Here is an 18,339-nt window from a genome sequence, read left to right on the forward strand (position 1 = left end):
TAAGTTTAAGGTCCTTAAACTGCTTCAAATTGGCAATCGGGGGATTTACATCAAGTAAAGTGAAGTGGTGGACTGCTGTGACTAATTGCGCCCTCTTGTGGTTAGAATTGTAGTGACTCCTTAAATCCATCATGCTCTTGACCATGTTTATTGTCATATGAATGTTCTGTGCCAAACTAAACTGAGGGCTCACACTTGAATCTATAGATACATTTTTATTCTCACAACATTTTATATTGTCTATATTTTTAATGTAGATTATTTGTAAACTATTTGTTTGTTGCTTATGAACTTTAAGTTTGCAGTGTTGGAACACCATAAGTAAAGTTGTTGTGTGTCATAACATTAGTTAGCCTCAACCCATTTCTTATTTTTGTTTAACTATTAATCTGATCTCATGGCCCAAAACAGTTGGGGAAGTGTATTTCCTTTTGAATGCTGCATTGTTGGTTACCTAAATGTTTCACAGTGGATAGAGATGGAAGCTACTAATCACTTTTGGGTGCCAACCAAAGGCTCTTTCTCCTTCTACTTTGTTTGTTGCCCTGAGAACTGCAAGATTTGCTCACAAAGAAAATGCCAAAATAGATCATTTTAGACTAAAGTATTTCAAAAATAAAAATAAAATAGCAACACTTGTGACTGGGAGGTTTGGTTCCAACGTCAAAGGCCTTTTGTATTCTCGAGCAGAGTGGGAACACTGGATTCCTGCTGCTGTCGCCCATTAGCGGGCTGAATCCTTTCACAAAAACACAAATGCACATTTTCACATTTTGTAGGTGTTTCTATGGCAACCTAAACATTCTGTGCATCCACACAAGGGATGAAAAGTGGGTGTGAGATTCTGCTCTAAACAAGCGCTGCTTCACTGCAGGAGCATCTGCAGAAAAGATTTATTTTGGCCATCAGATGAATTGATCTAATCTAAGACTTTAACAAAAAAAGCAAGCCTTCTTTTTTTTAGGCTCTAATCTTGAGATATTGGACTTTATTACATGAGCTATGGAATTCATATTTGTTTTACCAAAAGAAAATCCTTTAGCTGAAGTTTTAAGAAAATTAAAATCACCTAAACATAGCAATAGTTTTTTACCAAACAGCAGCGATATGTTGACATTCCTATATAACCTCACCTTGAAATAAGAAAAACAATTGGTGTTCCAATGAGTCCTTTTTAATGAGATGAGATCTTCCATGCTTCTTCCAAAACATCACAGTGCTTCTAGAAATTGCCACAGACTGGATGTCTGTTCATTTAAACAGAAATGAAGTCGACATCAGCGTCTCAAATATATAAAACATAGTCATAGATTCGGTCATTTCTTGATGCAGTGTTTAAACAACAGGAAATGCTCAAACCCATGAATGATACATTCATATTCACTAAGCGTGTTTGACCTGCTGATCCATATGTTGAAGGTGAAGCTCAACAACGTCCTCGAGACCAGCTCATCGTCCTGCAACACATCCTTGGCTACAACTTACTCACTCCCATAATCATCATGTTGGAAAGACACCCGATTGCTAATTTTATGTTCCAGTTTTAATATTTCTATGCTGAATCCTTTCTTCTATCCAGACTTTTAGATCCAAGAGCCACTAACTCAACCGCATAGTCGTTTTTTCTTTTTAGGTTAACAGCTCTTTTAAGGCAAAGTGATCCACCACACATATTAACGGCAGGGAAAGACTGGGATACATTGGACCTTTTAATAACATTTGCCTAGACAAAAAGACATAACTGAACAATTAAACAAATAAATAAAATGTGACTTGAAAGTAAAACTCTGTTGTGTGTATTGTGTATTCCATATTGTTCCATGCTGGTCAGGAAGAGCCTCCATCATGGTGGAGGTAAACTGGCCCCTACGGTGGAGGTAAACTGGCCCCTATGGTGGAGGTAACTGGCCCCTATGGTGGAGGTAACTGGCCGCTATGGGGCCCGACAGGGCTCCCTTGAAAGGCCAGATGCTTGAATCCATTTCCATCATATTTTACTGTTGTCCTTTCTGTTACAACTTCACAGTCATCATTCAGTGCGGACAATGATGGAGGCCTTTTCCCGAGCGCTCTGCTCCTGCTCAGTCTCAAGCGGATGGAACGCGATGATTTCGGCTCCCACTTCATCCAAAGGGAAAACATATTCTCGGTTTAGTTCTACTTCTCAACAGCACTTCCAACACTTCCGTGGAAGAGTCACTTCTAACAAAACTTGCATCCAATTGTGGTGTTTCTCCAAAAGGTACAAAAAGAGGAGGAAGTCAGCCGGGCAGGCAGACCTTCCCAGCAAACAGCAGTCCAACAATGGTGAAGAATATGGACAGAACAAAGAGAACGTAGGAGGAGCCCACCACCGTGTTGTTGGGGAGCTTGTATGGCTGTCCTCCAACCTCTTTGATGTAGAAGCCGATGGGGAATATGAGAGCAGCCATGCAGAACAGGACCACTGTGACAGAGAGACATGAAGAAGATTAAACAGATTACGCTTAAAAATCTGCATTTCATGGGTTAAAAATGGCTCAACACGAAATCTAACTCAGCCCTAAACCTTGCAAGGCCAATGCTGACGTAGAGTCAACCGGTTGGGACTTGTCTATGCAATAAACATACCATACCACTCAGAGACTCCCCCAGTTACTTCTTGCCCACTTCTATTTTAGCATTTTTCCAAATAAGGACCTGGAGGTTAAGTAGCTCCACAATCTTTCCATTTGGATTTAAAAATGAATGTCCAAATATCAAGCCATCCGTAACACCTGAATACCATGTGTTGAGTGCATGACGTTAGTCAGCAAGCCAGCGGATGAGTTGAAACAGTTGGCTCAAAGTCACGGATAAACGGTGGAAAAGGTCAATCCAGGAGTACTGGAGTTCATCTTATTTAATTCTTATCAACCCCAAACCACTTCTTTACCACCTTGAACATGTATTATTATGTGAAGTGAAGTGCAGCTCTGTCACTTTCCTTTAAAAATAGAAAGCAGCTCACCTAGAGTCACTTTGTCAAGATGCTCATAATTACCAGACTAAAAGCTTTGTCGAGGTAAGCCCCATTTATTTCACAGGAGATTCTTAAGTAGCATCTCTCACTTTCACAGACATTTGATAAATTATAACGGGCAGTTTCGCCTCCACCTGCAGTTCATTTCTGCCCCCGATGTGGCGCTTCAGAGCTAAAAGGTTTTATTGTGATGATAAAGCAACAATATTCATGAATCCTGTTTATATAACAGCTGCATACTGGACAGGGCTAATTATGTTTGCTACGGTTGCTGATGCTTTAAAACGGAAAAAGATGTCATCAGTCTTCTGATGCAGAACATTTGAGACCGTTTGTGTTTTGCTCTCAACTTTAATTTCCCTGTTTGTGAACAATTATCCTCGACCCCGGAATGTAAAGAGAGAAAATCAATTCTGTCTGTACATATGATGTGGCTTTTGGAACTGCGTGGACATGGAGTTGCATCAATATCAACATTCTGACACGTGAAATGTGACACTATTGATTCAATAGTGCTGGCTGTGATGGGGGAGGACGAGCGGGAACACTCACTCCCTGTGAAGGCGATCCAGCGGGCATATCGGGCGGCCTCGCGGCGCCAGCGTGACATCACCAGCAGGCCACAGGTGACGGTGAGGGAGATGATGCCCAGAATGATGAAGAAGAGCGTGGTGATCCACTCCGGGGGCAGCTGCGGGGGGATGCAGGTCCGGTCTCGGCCATGGATGGTCTGGCACTGCCGGACCAGACCCACAGTCATAGAGCCTGGATGGAGACGGAGAAACAGGTCAAAGGTCAAACGTGCACAGAGAGAAATCAATCAGAATGTGATGACCCAAAACCTTGAGAACTTATCTTCTCAGTCAATCATCCTCATGAACGCTGATTTCACTTGTGAGATTTCTGTCTTTTGTGTTTTTTTTATCTGCGTCCTTCAAACTGGTCTGAAGCTGCGCGTACTGATTTAGTAACACCTGAATCAAAATCAGATGACGTTGTTGGGTGGTTTACTTCTGTTCCAACATCAATCAAATGTGATCAAAGCACATCCACATAGTCCGGATGGAGCTGATTAGCAGAGTTTTTTTTTTTTATGTTAAGCTCCTAATAAAAAAAAATTCTGAGGATGTTTCTGCATTTTTATTTAATTGTTACTTATTTCTTCATTAGTCTTTAAACCTTTTTTCCCACTTGGGGACGCTTAAAGCGGTGAGACTGAACCAAAACACATAAGTTGTGGACCAGCCGCTAATCAATGAGCTGAAACTTGCTTTAAAGCCCAGGAAAGCCGAGGGGAAGTGCAGATTTTGGTAATATTCTCTGAAGGTTCATCACTGCTTCACATTGTTTTCCCCTAGTTATTCTAAAAATATTGATGCTGAATATAGCTGCTTTAAAAGTTCTCTGGATTTAAAATCAAGTTTTCAGGGGCTTTGACCCCATGCAGATCGGATTAGTTTTTTTTAATTGATTGTAGGAGATAAAACATCAGCGGTGCTCCACGGTAAATAACACAGATCAGTCCAGATGGTATTTTAACTAGAAAGCTTTTGTTAAAATCTCATCTATGTAAATTAAATTGGATTAGATCAACAGAATGAATGTCATATTCTACAGATTATTGAAAAGTATATATTGGATGTAACCCTTTTGTAATCACCAGCATTATAATAAGTAACTCAGTTACATGTGAATAGTTACTCCCCAACACTGTGTGTTTAAATATTGACTCTGCCTATAAGACATGGCGACCTCCCAGGAGTCCCTCTGATTGCCCACAGTGACCGAGGATCCCGTTGGCATGGGAACCTCCTGATGGGCAGTGTGCCAGCATCAGCGGCACCCCCCCCCCCCCCCCGAGGGATTCATGAATGATGTCAAACAGACTCAGGGTCCTGACATGGATCAGTGGATCAACATCAGAGAGCAAGTCCTCTGACGGCCTCCTGGCGCATAAAGGCTTATAAACAGTAAACACACACACACACACACACACACACACACACACACTCGAAGCTCAACAGAGACTGCATCTGCTTAACTCTGCATCCAGTCTGACTGCTTGAAAGACACAGCATAAAGCACATAAAAGCTAATTTAAATCCTCCCACACCTTCATTTATTCTTTCCCTCCCTCCTTTTACTTTCTTCTTGACTCAGCAGGCGGTTTGTGCCTTCCAAGCAGACACAAAAGGAAGAGGAGCTCTAAACATGTTATGGATTTATGGATTTATTCAGGGAAATTTAAACCCAGCGACTGTAGAATTAATATAATTGTCACGATGGCCAAAACGACAAGTAACTAATATCACAAAGAGTGGAGGACAAACACGTAGTAGCACTGAAACAACATTTAATTTAGAGAAAAATAAGCTACTTTTATATAACGCCTGGTACTTAGAAGCCATTAAGACCCTTCAATTTACATTTACCTGTTTAGTATAAGTAAATAATATGTAAAACACGAGCACACAACAATGCAAACAACAGATTGTATTCATGCTCATGATGCGACTCCCATATCCATCAGCCCTTTAAATATTTATCGTTGATCCTGGATAAAGTGCTGGGTGATGATTCCAGGACCCGGCTGAAAGGAACATCAGCCTGCACCACATCCTTCTGCCGGCTGACCTATCCCCTTCATGCACAGGATGTCCTCTTCCATTTCAACACATCCTTTCATACCACAGGGTGGGGGACAATGTAAATAGTGCAATAATGTCCCTGCATACTGGACATAGCAAAAGAACAACCAAGTCAAACCTAAATGTGTTTTTGCCTCATGCCATTGCAGAAAGTGGCTTTTTGTTTTAAATTAAAATGTGATTGAGAGCCATAATAAATACACTTGAATTAGTATGAATGAGAGCCAGCATAAGAAAAAGCGAAAGCAGTACATTTATCATGTTGCATTCCATGTGCCACAAAAACTGTACATGCTTATCTTGGTATGTGGAACGTCAGCGATTACTTGTGTATTACACAGGCTGATATGTTATGCAACACTGTGGAAAGCATTCAGTCCAATACTTCTTTAAAAGGACTAGATGTGATTCTTGATGATCATGATAACTATTAAGAAGTTATCAACGTGCATGTTCACGGTGAGCTCGCTATATTACGATTATATTATTATTACTATTATAACTTGTATTTAACTCTAACTATATAACTTTGTTTGTTCTTCTTCTTCTGGGTGTTTACCAATCCAGAGAGCCAACTGAATAACAGAGCTGGGAAAAGAAAGGGTCTGCGAAAAACAAAAAAAGGGGGATTTTTTTTTTAATACTATGTATACAGCAAGCACTCAAAGTAAAATACGTCATGACTGAGCCTGAGGAACTTTAATTCTCCAGGTGGGAATAATTACTCTCCCAGGAGGCATAATTAAAAGTCCCACATCTTCATTCCCCAACAACACTTCCTGCCTCCAGGTTATTGCTATTTGGCTAATTAGCCAAGAACAAAAAGCTTTTAGAACAGTAAGTACAGTCATCACACCATTGTTTACTGGGAATGGGAGGTAAAACATCAGTGTGAGCTGGTCTGAACTACAGCCCATTGTGTACTGTGACGATTGAGAACCAAAGATTTGGTGCGGGGTTACTCATTTAATTATGCAACAAAAAACTGCTAGTTATGTACTCAACTTGCTGCGGTAGTCAGTATTTGTTTACAACAAATTAAATCCTGTAATAACCACTCGGCACATGCGGTTACGTGCGTATCTCCGCTCCACTGCGACATGAGGATGGCGGCGGGCAGCTGTGCATATACTGTGGTGGTATGGTTTGTGTGTTGAATCCGTTTTAGTCAATGTTTAGCTTTTGGACTTTGCATCTGAATATTACTCGATTGCAATAACCAGCGGGGCTGTAGGATTTGGTCAACGCATGCGTTTCAACGCTTAATTCTATGATTGAGTGTACAATCAAGGAAATGTGCCTCCCTTCAAATGATCCTGACTGGCTTTTACGCGGATCACAGACATAACTAATAGCTGTAAATCAGAATCCTAAAGTCTGACACAATCATTCGTCCTTAGTGGGGCTCAATGTTTTTTTAAGTGAAGCATTCGCTCTAACATGACATATCCATTGACTAGATACGAAACAATCAAAGTACATTGATGTAAATTACTCCAACTATTTTACACATCAAAGTATGTTTACAGGCAAAAAAGTTGTTATTTTGTGGCTCCAGAGGGAGCTGCCAGAAATCTGATGTCATTCGAGCAAAGTAGGATGGACCTGAAGAAGGTTGACAATGAAATGAATCTGGATGTGTGAGTTACAGAGAAGTGATCTCTCCGGGCCTATGTAGCTTTCTCCTCACCGCCGCTCGAGACGATATCAGCAGGTACGAGCATAACACGCCTGAATTTCTATCAGAATTGTCGAGTTGCATTGTGGTCAATGTAGGCACAAAGAAGTGGAATGAAAAAGACACATACTAATAATAATGTGTATACAAAAACAGAAATTCTACATGTAAAATAACCCAAACTATTAAAACTGGCATATAAATTGTGTTTTGTGTGTGTTGAAAACAGAGTTGTCAAGTAACGAAGTACAAATACTTCGTTACCTTACTTAAGTAGAAATTTTGGGTATCTATACTTTACTGGAGTATTTATTTTTCAGACGACTTTTTACTTCTACTCCTTACATTTTCACGCAAATATCTATCTCTGGTCCCGGGATAGATCTGGGCAGCCACCAAATGAAGGAACGTGTGATGACATTGATTCTTTTGAAGGGGTCACAAGCCAAACATGTTGAGAACCACACTCCATTGACAACCGTGTCAATGTTTGTTTACAACTGTTGCTTTTAACTTAGTTGATTTGGACTAAAAACACTGACTTCTGACACAATTATTCCCAATTATTATTACACCTACAAAACAGATGCCATTTTCCACTTGGAGCTCTATTTTCCACAGTGATACCCAGTGAAGGGTACACATAACGGTGCAGGAGGAGAGACAAAGTGCAACAACAACCTACCAGCTGACTCTCCAGTGCTGATCCAGTCCGGGTTAACGATGCTGGCGATGGCGAAGATGTCTGCAGCGAGGAAGAGGCATCCTGATATCACGGTGAGTTTATCCATGTCGGTGGCCCCAGGTGGAGGTCAGTGCCTCTCTCTCTCTCTTGCTCTAGCTCTCTCGCTCTCTCTCTCTCTCGCTCTCTCAAAGGGAGGCGGGACATGTGGAAGTCAGTAACCCAAAGCCAGCCATCGTTAGGGAACTTGCGTTGCTAGTGGATCCAGATAAGCAGGATCCTCTTTCATTGAGTCCCTCCAACAGCCTGACCCGACCGGCTGGCCCTTCTTCAGCCCCGGAGGAGAGCGTCACTGCCCGGGCTCATGGAGCCCCGAGCTCCGGATGCTCCACCACATCCCGGGTGACTTTGTAATAATGGCTGATTAAATCCCCAGCAGTGAAAACGGACTCACGCAGGCGGTCGACTTTTTCCCATAGTCTGCATGGAGCCCCCCCTCTCTCTCTCTCTCTCTCCTCTTTATTATTATGGAAGCGGTTTCTTTCCTCTGGACGCACACGGACGGGAAACGCCGCCCATGCTCAAAATAAAAGCGCTTTTCTGCCGCTTCAAAATGTGCACACGGACACACGCGTATGCGCAGTAATCGTCGGTTCATCTATTTTTAAAAAGCTTCTCAAACGCGGAGCCAGTGTGTTTTCAGCAGGACGCCGCTGTCCTCCCTCCGCAGCGAGGAGCTGAGACGCAGGCAGCTCGCTGCATCTCCGCGTCTGTGCTGAACAACTCTCGCGAGAACATCTGTAAATTGCTCACGCGACTGGTACTTTTTGCATCATCATAGATTATGTTGCTTTTCTCAGTGCTCCAAAGTCTCCAAAGTTGTGAAACAAATTAAAACAATAAAACTTGCTCTGGAGCTTTTGATTGTATTACAGTTTTCATCAACAGATTATTTTAGCCCAGTTACCATAGAACTGTAGTTGTTTAAATGTCCCATGATTTTGAGCACTTCTCATCCACAGTTCATTCCTATTTAGTCCCATTGTGCCAGAAGCTCATAACAAGCAAGTGCAAGTTTTTGTGAAATGCTGGTTTCCAGTGTCAAGATGAAACTCATGTTTGATATTGTAGTATCAAAAACACAAACACCACAACAAAACACTTTAAAGTCTGTTAGGTAGATAGAATTTATTCATTATTTTACATTAGCTACACAGTTAATGTGGACAGATATTGTGATGCGCCACAGCAGCATCAACTGTTACAACACCTATAAATACCCAGAGGTGTCATGACATTATACCCAGCAGCATATTGACCTCTTGTTTCTGTTCTTTTGTCAAAATGTAGAGGAAACAACATCTGTTGTGTACAGTACGAGGGCTTTAGATCTCGTCCACGAAGGGTGTTTTTATGAGATTGCCGCTGGATGCCATAGTCTTCTTGCCTGTCACAAATGTTTTGGCAGCCTGCAAATAAACAGAAAGAAAGTTAAGACCACTATTACGAACCACAAAAACACATGTTTAACACAGTAAAGGAAAGACTCATCTTAAAGTTGTTATAATGTGAATTCAGTAATATATGACTACGTCCTATCTTAATAATAACCGAGCATCATCAAGAACCAAACGTCTTACGTTGGAGACATCCGTCAAGGAGACGTTGTCAATGTTTTTGGAGACTTCCTCGACGGAGCAGTAGGATCCCTTGGCCAGAGCCTGAGTGCCCATGGCCTCCAGCAAACCGTCCGAAGTCTCCAGTGACATCAGGAACTGCCCCTTCAGCTGCGCCCTGCAGACACGGCAGACACGAGCTCATCAGAAGCTGCAATGACGCAAACTAGGAGGAAAACTTTTGACTTGACGTAGTTTCTTCTGACTGCTCAGAGTAACTGTGAAACGAGATTTTATTTCGAAAACCAAGGCATCACTGCTTGCAGCTGCCAAGGGTCAAGTTGACTGGATGAAAGGCTCTCAAGCTTTGCAAAGGCCATACATACACAGACAAATATCAGATACAACTGTGCCACCTACTGGCCAAACGGCACCACATTTTCCATGATCACTCAGCCATCCTATTTTCACATGTCCACCAAATGTAGTAGCCATAGCACAAAGCTGTCAGGAGATATATTTGTTTCCTGATATAAGCGAAAAACAGTAGGGAACATCCAAAATCTGGAAACAATATTCTCCCCATCACAGATGTTCTGTACTAAATTTGCCGACAAATGCTCAACATTTGTAAGAGGAGCAGCAAAAAAACTGAAATGATTTTGTTGTGTGTACAGTTCAAAAGTTACAGGCCAAAATGTAAAGTTTGTTATGGTTCTATTATTCCTTTCACTGTTTATTTAAATATAATCCATGCTTACTACAGATGTTTTGGAGGTAGTGACCCAAAATTACATAAAAGTAGTGCTTGCATAGCTTCATCTCATCCAAATAATTAGTTTTTACCATTAGGCCCATTTTGGTGGTGTTTATTGTAAACTGGAATAGAAATGTACGAACTGACTTCTTAATGCATTCCTAATGTAGACTATATGTATAAAAGAGGCAAGATATTTAAGTAGTATCTCGGTTTGTCTTACTTGGCCCGAGTGAGGTCGGCGGCTGTGACTCCACCGTTAGCAACAGCCTTCACCTCGGCAAGAGCGGCCTTAATCACCTGGAGGGACGGAGGAGGACCAATATTACATCAAGACACGTACTGTTGCCAGTTATTTTATGAAGACTGCAGCTACTTTGTTGAACAGACTCTTGTCATGACTTTTGGACACTCACATCACCGGCAGCTGCAGGCTGGGAAATGGTGTAGACTCCAAACAGACCAGAGTCAGAGTAGCTTGAGTTAAAAGCGCTGACCTGTTCAAAAAGAAAGGACAAAAATGGGGAGAAATGTTGAAATTATGATTTTAACCAGTCAAGTTCCCGACGTATGAATCGTTTAATAAGTTAATATTAAAAACTGACAATCACTCACATCAAAGGGGTCAGTAGTTGCCTTAGCAACACCCTGGACCAGTTTGCTGGAGGCGCATGAGCCCCTCTTGACATGCAGACCAGCTCCCAGTAAATGCTGCAGCACACTGAAAGCCATCGCCTCGCTGGTGCCTGCTGCGGCCGACTGGCTCACCACCGCTGAGTGGAGCAGACTGCTGATGCCGGGCAGTCGAATCTCACCTGGAGAGAGGAATTCAGGTCGTTACTTTTTTGGGAAAAAGTTTAAGGGCGTGCGGTGGCAGTTTTATTTTATTTGATGGCGGTTCAGCTCACCTCCACGATACTGAGCTTCGGCCCCTGTGGTGCCGGCCCCACTGCGGATGTTGAGGAATTGCTCCCCAACTTGCGTCAGCACCGTGTGGTCCACACCTGAAGGAAAGACGAACATCTTACACTTAATAATCTTTAGATCATTCAGGAAAACAGTGGGTATATTCACAAATATATATAACGCCCCTTACCAAGTCCAACAAGAGCCATTCTTGAACTTGTGAAGTTGTTCTGGACAAACTGATGCAGCTGGTGAAAAAAAATACAAAACATTAGAAGGATTTAAATGGGTATATATGTCTTCATAAATTAACATTTAAAAAATACTTACATGCCCAGACTGGACATTGCCAACCATGTGTTTAGGACAGTACAGGGAGTTACAGAGGGCATTCTTGTAGGCAGCTTCATGCAGACTTTCAATCACCGCTGGAAAAGACAGAAGCATGACCACAATGCAATATTCTAATCTTAAAGCTGACATTTGCAATGTCTCCTTAATTGATGCATCATTATATCTGCCAGATACAGTGATTGAATTTGGTGCACCGTTTTAAAGTGCTCTGCTTTTGTCACTAAAGTAAATAACAGATCTTTATGGGAATTACCAGACTTTTGTAGAACATTTCCACCAATAATTTGATTAAAAAAAACTCATGCCCGAGATGCTGGATGCTCCAATATCTTTTTCTGTCATTTATAGCCGTGATAAGGTCAAGGATTGCAGCTTTAATTGTGGCGGTACTCAGAAATTAATTGTACAATCAACAAGTATAATCAAGCATCAAAGAGGCATCTTTGGGCATGCTCTGTAGCATGACCAGGTGGGAATAAAAGTAAGTAGTTATTTGATTAACCAATGTGGACCAACAAATCTAAAAAGATTTGGGATGAGGTCCAAAATCGGATTGTTGCAGGCGAAATAACCATAAACCATGTTTCCACCAAAAAGCTAATGGCAATTTTAGCCCCGGGACTAGTATTCAATAAACTTAACCCATTGTTGTCTGCGTTTCTATCGCAGTCTAAATACCTGTGAAGACTAGCCAAATTTGTTTATTGTTGTATGGAAAAAGCAACACAACATGAGACGGGACTGCTGTTGGTCGCAGGGCTGTCCACAAGTTGAAATATGCTATTCTTGACCAATCAGTGACGGTCATCATTGCAAACCCCACCGAAAAGTTCCCGCACCTTCAGAAAGTACCACTCGCGGGCCGTGACAGGTCACAGAAGGACACTGTGACTGATGAGACCCAAATCAAAAAAATTCTGCATAAAAAAAACTAAAAAAAAACACGTAGCATTGTGGATGTAGTCATAATTTCGAACTTGGTCCCTGCGGTCAGAGCACAGTTCCTCAAAAGGTTTCCAGTCCCTGGGGAACGTTCCAGCGGTCGAAAAGGGACTAAAGTCTATGTGTGCAACGGAAATAAAGGCACACCTATTTGAGCGCTCTGTGCAGCTTGGGCCTTGTCCCTCTTTACTCTGGGCGTGAGGTCTGACACCTCCCATGCCCGGAACTCTGGGGCGGTTGTCACGTTGATCAAATACTCCATCACTGTGTCACTGCAACAAGCAACAAGAAAATGTGTTAAGGATACCCTGCCCATAAAAAAAAACTTGCTGTAAGAGAATGATGTCCCACTAGGCTCAGTCTCATGTAATTCACATTCATTACAGCTCAAACTACAAGTGTTAACTTCATACCTGCAAACTCATGAGGGGTGAAAAAGGTGACACCGGGGGGCGGGGGGAACTCATCGAGCTGACAAACTATGATCATTATGGGTTTTATTTCTTCTTTTGGCAATGCCTATGTGTACAAATACACACACACACACAAAAGTTTGGGGTCACCCAGACATATTTTCAGTTTCTGTGCAATTTCTGGCATGGAATAGCCTTCATTTCTAGGAACAAGAATAGACTGGTGAGTTTCACATGAAAGTTCATTTAATGTTATCTTCATTGAAAAAAACAGTGCTTTTCTAAGTGACCCCAAACTTTTGAACAGTAGTGTGTATATATCATGTATTTTGTAGACTTAATACTTACAATACTGCTGTACTATACTGAATATTGTTTTGCTACTACTACATTTCACTTCATAATATTACACTTCTCTCTCTCTCTCTCTCTCTCTCTCTCTCTCACATATTATAATTAGTAGTAGTCAGGTATCGGTAGGTAGAAGCGCCAGTGCCGCTGACTCGCCGCTCTCCTGTCTGACGCCACCACGGGCTCGCCGCTGCCAATAATCTCACTCGCTGTCTCTCCCAACAACGTGATAGCGAGGTGACTAGCTTGCCATTAAAAAACTGGTGGGAGGGAAATGAAGCCGCTGTAGACATCTTAACGCTGATTGGCCAAGACTCGACACGTCAAAGATCTTCTATTGCTAAGATGATCACGACCTCAGTTTTTTCCCGTGTCTCACTCCAATCTCAGAAACGCCGGCCAGTTGACCCCCCCGCCTCCCAAAAACAAAAACTCTTCGGATCTACACGATTCACGTGGATGATATATTTTAATTTCAAAATGGCGAATTTCGCCGAAAGGTGACAAGTTTGCAGGTATGTAACTTTCTTTCTGTTCTCAAAAGACACTCAAAACATATCTACAAACATGGGACATATCCTAATATGATTCCTGTTCACCTCCGACTCGTGTGTATTTTAGGCAAAGACTCACATGTCATCTCTCAAGCAGTCAACGGTGTAGATCATGTTCTCTCTGGATGAAGTCACACTGGAGAAACATGCAAATATCCAGATCAGAATACTGATCATGAAAGAAAATAGTTTGCTATGACCTTTCTAAGAGGTCACTAACCTCAGGTTGCCTCCCACTGCCTCAACACCCCGGCATATCTTGAAAGATGAAGCTCCTTTGGTTGTCTGGAAAAGCAGAAAATGCAAGTCAACACCAAAGCTAAAACAGATGGAAAATAGTAATGCTCGACGTTGGGTATAAATAATACTTTATGAAAACTGGGGGAGAAAGGAGAGCCAAATACTAAATGATCCACAGTTGTTTGAAACTGTAGCAGGCTGTGCAGCATCATACCAGGTTGGAGGCCAGCCTGAGGAGATGGGTGACCCCCTGGTTGTCAGGGGTCTCATACCGACAGCCAGCCTTCACAAACACTCCGATCTTGGAGGCTGGTGAATAGTTCTCCAGGGAGGCGATCACCAGTCCACTGGGCAGTCTAGTCACCTGGACAGGACACACATAGATATGGCATTTCCATTACATGGAGAATAGATCAACGTTAAGTTAAAACATAAAGACATAAGCAATGTATGTCTTTTTCTACAAAACCAACTCATCTGGTCATTCTAAGACCAAAAACCACCCTGTCTGGACAGAGACCACCCGTCCTCATCACCAACATACATGGATGTCCTGGAAGGAGTGGGCAGCCCCTGGTGTGAGCTTGAGGCCAGCCAAGGGCTGACCAAGGGACTGGCCTGTTCTGGCAGCCACATGGAACCGTCTCTGTGGAGAAGAAACACAAGTCAACAACCACTGACCTGCACATCCTGCGGCTGAAACGTAACATGCTCGGCGGCCCCAGTGAACTCCGCCTTACGGGCAGCCTGTGCCGCGTAAAGCCTCGTCTGGAAAAATAAAGAACATGGGAAGGCGGGATATTACAACTAATGTGTTGTACTGCCCTTGCTGACTGACACAAGGACAGTTTGAGAGGGGAATCAGAGGCATGTAAGATTGTGACACTTTTTAGTTTCTTGCCGTGACTTATGCTTCCAAAAACACAACATACTTTCACAAAATAAATAACGATATTCAGTTTGTACGGTTCCTCACATGTTATAACACAATGCAGCTGGACGACCTGCACTGCTGTCTTGAGCCAAAATAATCTCCCCACACAATGTATTTATCATCTCTTCTTTCGCATGATCTTCTTCAGCAGATGCGTTTTTACCATTCAAGCCAATATGGGTGAAAAAGCACATAAAGTAACACACTCCGAAACCTCTATAAAAGCTGCAGGTCTGCGGAGACCTTCAGCTCCTTTAAATCCAGACTTTTCTGTTTGCTGTTGCCTTTAATTGAACCAGATTCAAGGATATCAATTTATGCATTTTATTTCTTAACATGCACGGCAACTTGTATTCTATTTTTTGCTTTTTTTAAACAGTTTTTTTTTTTTACCGTTTTTAAATCTTGTTTTATTCTGCATTATCTTTTGCTGCTTTAAATGGTTTTATGAGAAGCACTTTGAATCGCCTTGTTGTTGAAATGTGCTATACAAATAAACTTGGCTTGTCTATAATTCCGAGACAAAAAGTAAAAAACCCTCTGGTGATTAAGATTACGTTTTAAGGTTAAGAACAACTTCTAAATGGACATTGTGGTGTTTTAAGATAAAACAGGATGTCAGACTTTCGAAAGCAAATATAAAATCAGCCACACATCGTTTTAGATTGGATATACCAATCGGCACTAGTGCTAGCTCTCACTTCTCAATTGGGTTTAACAGTACATTTAAATGTATAACGACGCGGCGTGTCTGTTGTTTATTATGTAACGTTATCAGCTGGGCTGCTGCTGGCTGAGCAAAGGGGTCACGACGAGCTGCTTCCTCATCATCATCACACCTTGACCGGACACGACCCCGTACGTTTACACCCTCCATTAACCGCTCAGGAGAGAAACCAAACGGCTACCGACATCCCGACACGCAAGGATAAGGGATAGGTTACCGGGGTCCTTACCGAGAGCTGACTTATTCCCCGAATCCCCTTCATCTCCCTCACTCTCCTTCAGGCAGGACGTTAGAGCAATATGGCTGACGTGAAAGTGCCCTACCCACAATCCCTAGCGCGTTCCTTGCGCGCAAAAGTACCACGAGCGCCCTCTGGTGTCACGGAGATGAACAGCGTGAAACGCGACAACAAACGAGAAAGAAAGACGTTTCTGGATTGCACAAACCCAAACTGTGCCACATTAGTTTGGCCATTATACCAAGAGATTGTGGCAAAATATTCCTAGGCTTAATACTGATAATTTAACGAGGGATTTTCTTTTAGTTTATGAATGCATTGATGCTGTTTAGGTTTACAAGTCAAAACAAAAACACCAAGCACATCTTAAATTGCATTTATACATACATGTACATTCACAAACAAAGATACTCTTTTTTCTGTTTTACAAAAATAATGTGAGCAGCATTATCATAGTATTTACACCAATCTGAATTATTGGTATTATTGTTACTGCTATTATAGTATTGTTTCTATATTATTTACACATATATTTATTTATTTTATATTTTTAGTATCAGCATTTGTATATGTTCATGATTTAGTTGTTGTTGTATTATTGGTATAAACTATATTTACCTGTTAGACATAGTGTAACATGTTATCGCATTTTACAGTTAATTTACCACCCATCCAGGAAAAGGGGATTTCCTGCCGTTTTCAGCGGATGTTGCCAGTGCGCATGCGGGTTATCCCACACGTGTTGTGAACGTTTGGACTGGCTGCATGCAACAGAGCTGAGAGAGTTCGTCGCACCACAGAATATTACTTACAGAAAACACATCTCGTGTCTTGTTGCCCTTTTTTAACGCAGGTTAAAACAAATAGTCCTCCGTGAAGCATTTCGCCGAGAGGGCCGGAATACAAGAAAACCAACTATTAACAATGGTGAGTGTTTGAATCAGAGTGAACTAACAAGCTAACGGACTAGCTAACTATTAGCTGCCGTTAGCTAAAGTAACTAAGTCGGGCTGCAGAGCGACACAGGCGTTAACTCGTAATATCCTAGTGTTTGCCTACTCTTTGTGCCGCCTTCTCGTTGTTAATGTGCTATTGTGTTGTGTACCATGACCAGACTGAACCACAAGTCAACCCGAAGGCCTACCCGCTGGCCGACGCCACGCTGTCCAAAACTATCTTGGACCTGGTGCAGCAAGCCTCAAACTACAAGCAGCTGAGGAAGGGTGCCAATGAAGGTGAGGAGACTCATGTCTTGGAACTATAATATAAACGTTGGTTATTGATTTCACAAAGACTACAAGATGGTTATTTGTTTACCCAGAAGTCCCAGAGGTAATGAGGTCAGAAACGTGCGTGAAGCGTGGTGTTTTTCATGAAGGAGGCATGAACACTTTAAAGTGTCTCAAATCTGTGCGTTTGAAATACACTGGCCTGTTGAAGCAATATGTCACTGCTATAGCTTAAGTTGATTGTAAAATGAATCACACTTTTTCAATTTTAAATCGGCATGCATTATTTGCTGATGCTGCTTCTAAGAAGAGGTTTGCTCGTTTCTGCACATATTTGTTTTTGCTTTGAACTGTTGGTTGGATTAAAAAGTGAATTCAAGGGCATCACGTGGGTTCTGAGAGTTTGTTAGATTTTTTGCACTACTTATATTTTATATATATATATAAATTAAACGAGAAAAAAAGTCTGCAGATTAATCTCAATCAGTATTTAAACCAGCAGGCTACCGGGGTATGGCTGCCAAAATAGTTATTTAAGTAATGATGATGTAATAGTGATAACGTGTACACGTTGTACTAACTTTGTTCTACTTCTTCCCCAGCCACTAAAACTTTGAACAGAGGAATCTCTGAATTTATTGTGATGGCTGCTGATGCTGAACCCCTGGAGATCATCCTCCACCTGCCACTGCTCTGCGAGGACAAGAATGTCCCGTACGTGTTTGTCCGCTCCAAGCAGGCCCTGGGCCGGGCCTGTGGCGTATCTCGTCCCGTCATCGCTACCTCAGTCACCATAAAGGAGGGGTCTCAGCTCAAGCCGCAGATTCAGTCTGTCCAGTTGGCTATTGAGAGACTGCTCGTCTGATTTCTGTTGCATTGTGGCATCGTCTCCTTGAAAAAAGGAAAAGACAAATTCCAGATTGAAATGAATATTCTGTTTCTCATTTAAAAAGAAAAAAGTTGAAATGCATGACGAGAGTATGTGGATGTTTTTCTTTTTTACTTCCTAGGAGAGTCAGTGTATCGGTTTGCCATGGCATCACCTGATTCGTAATAAAATACTTTTTTA

The 18,339-nt window shown here is 41.9% G+C and overlaps 3 protein-coding genes across 4 annotated transcripts; 1 reads left to right on the top strand and 2 right to left on the bottom strand.

Moving 5' to 3' along the window:
• Nucleotides 1–2,261: 2,261 nt before the first annotated feature.
• Nucleotides 2,262–8,118, bottom strand: LOC306751843 (modulator of smoothened protein-like; the record flags this gene model as incomplete). Its single annotated transcript, XM_079235492.1, has 3 exons — nt 2,262–2,446; nt 3,554–3,766; nt 8,013–8,118. 3 exons carry the CDS (start codon nt 8,116–8,118, stop codon nt 2,262–2,264), a joined length of 504 nt encoding a protein of 167 aa, XP_079091618.1.
• A 1,065-nt stretch (nt 8,119–9,183) lies between these two features.
• Nucleotides 9,184–16,106, bottom strand: uqcrc2b (ubiquinol-cytochrome c reductase core protein 2b). Of its 2 annotated transcripts, none has more exons than XM_079214117.1 (14): nt 16,033–16,106; nt 14,824–14,910; nt 14,357–14,506; nt 14,123–14,187; nt 13,982–14,038; nt 12,732–12,856; nt 11,619–11,716; nt 11,479–11,536; nt 11,291–11,386; nt 10,998–11,197; nt 10,799–10,879; nt 10,606–10,682; nt 9,650–9,803; nt 9,184–9,478 (listed from the first exon to the last, which is right to left on the bottom strand). In XM_079214117.1, the coding sequence occupies exons 1-14, from the start codon at nt 16,063–16,065 to the stop codon at nt 9,395–9,397; spliced, it is 1,365 nt and encodes a 454-aa protein (XP_079070243.1). In that variant the 5' UTR covers nt 16,066–16,106; the 3' UTR covers nt 9,184–9,394. The 2 variants fall into 2 exon arrangements, with proteins under 2 accessions (XP_079070243.1, XP_079070242.1); XM_079214116.1 differs by lacking the exon at nt 14,824–14,910 and adding an exon at nt 14,687–14,788 and having other exon boundaries at nt 16,033–16,078.
• A 690-nt stretch (nt 16,107–16,796) lies between these two features.
• Nucleotides 16,797–18,339, top strand: LOC306733056 (NHP2-like protein 1). Its single transcript, XM_079214243.1, has 3 exons — nt 16,797–16,968; nt 17,156–17,276; nt 17,873–18,339. Exons 1-3 carry the CDS (start codon nt 16,966–16,968, stop codon nt 18,133–18,135), a joined length of 387 nt encoding a protein of 128 aa, XP_079070369.1. The 5' UTR covers nt 16,797–16,965; the 3' UTR covers nt 18,136–18,339.

This window comes from Taurulus bubalis (assembly GCF_910589615.1).
Source record: "Taurulus bubalis genome assembly, chromosome: 2".
In the NCBI taxonomy this organism is placed as follows: domain Eukaryota; kingdom Metazoa; phylum Chordata; class Actinopteri; order Perciformes; family Cottidae; genus Taurulus; species Taurulus bubalis.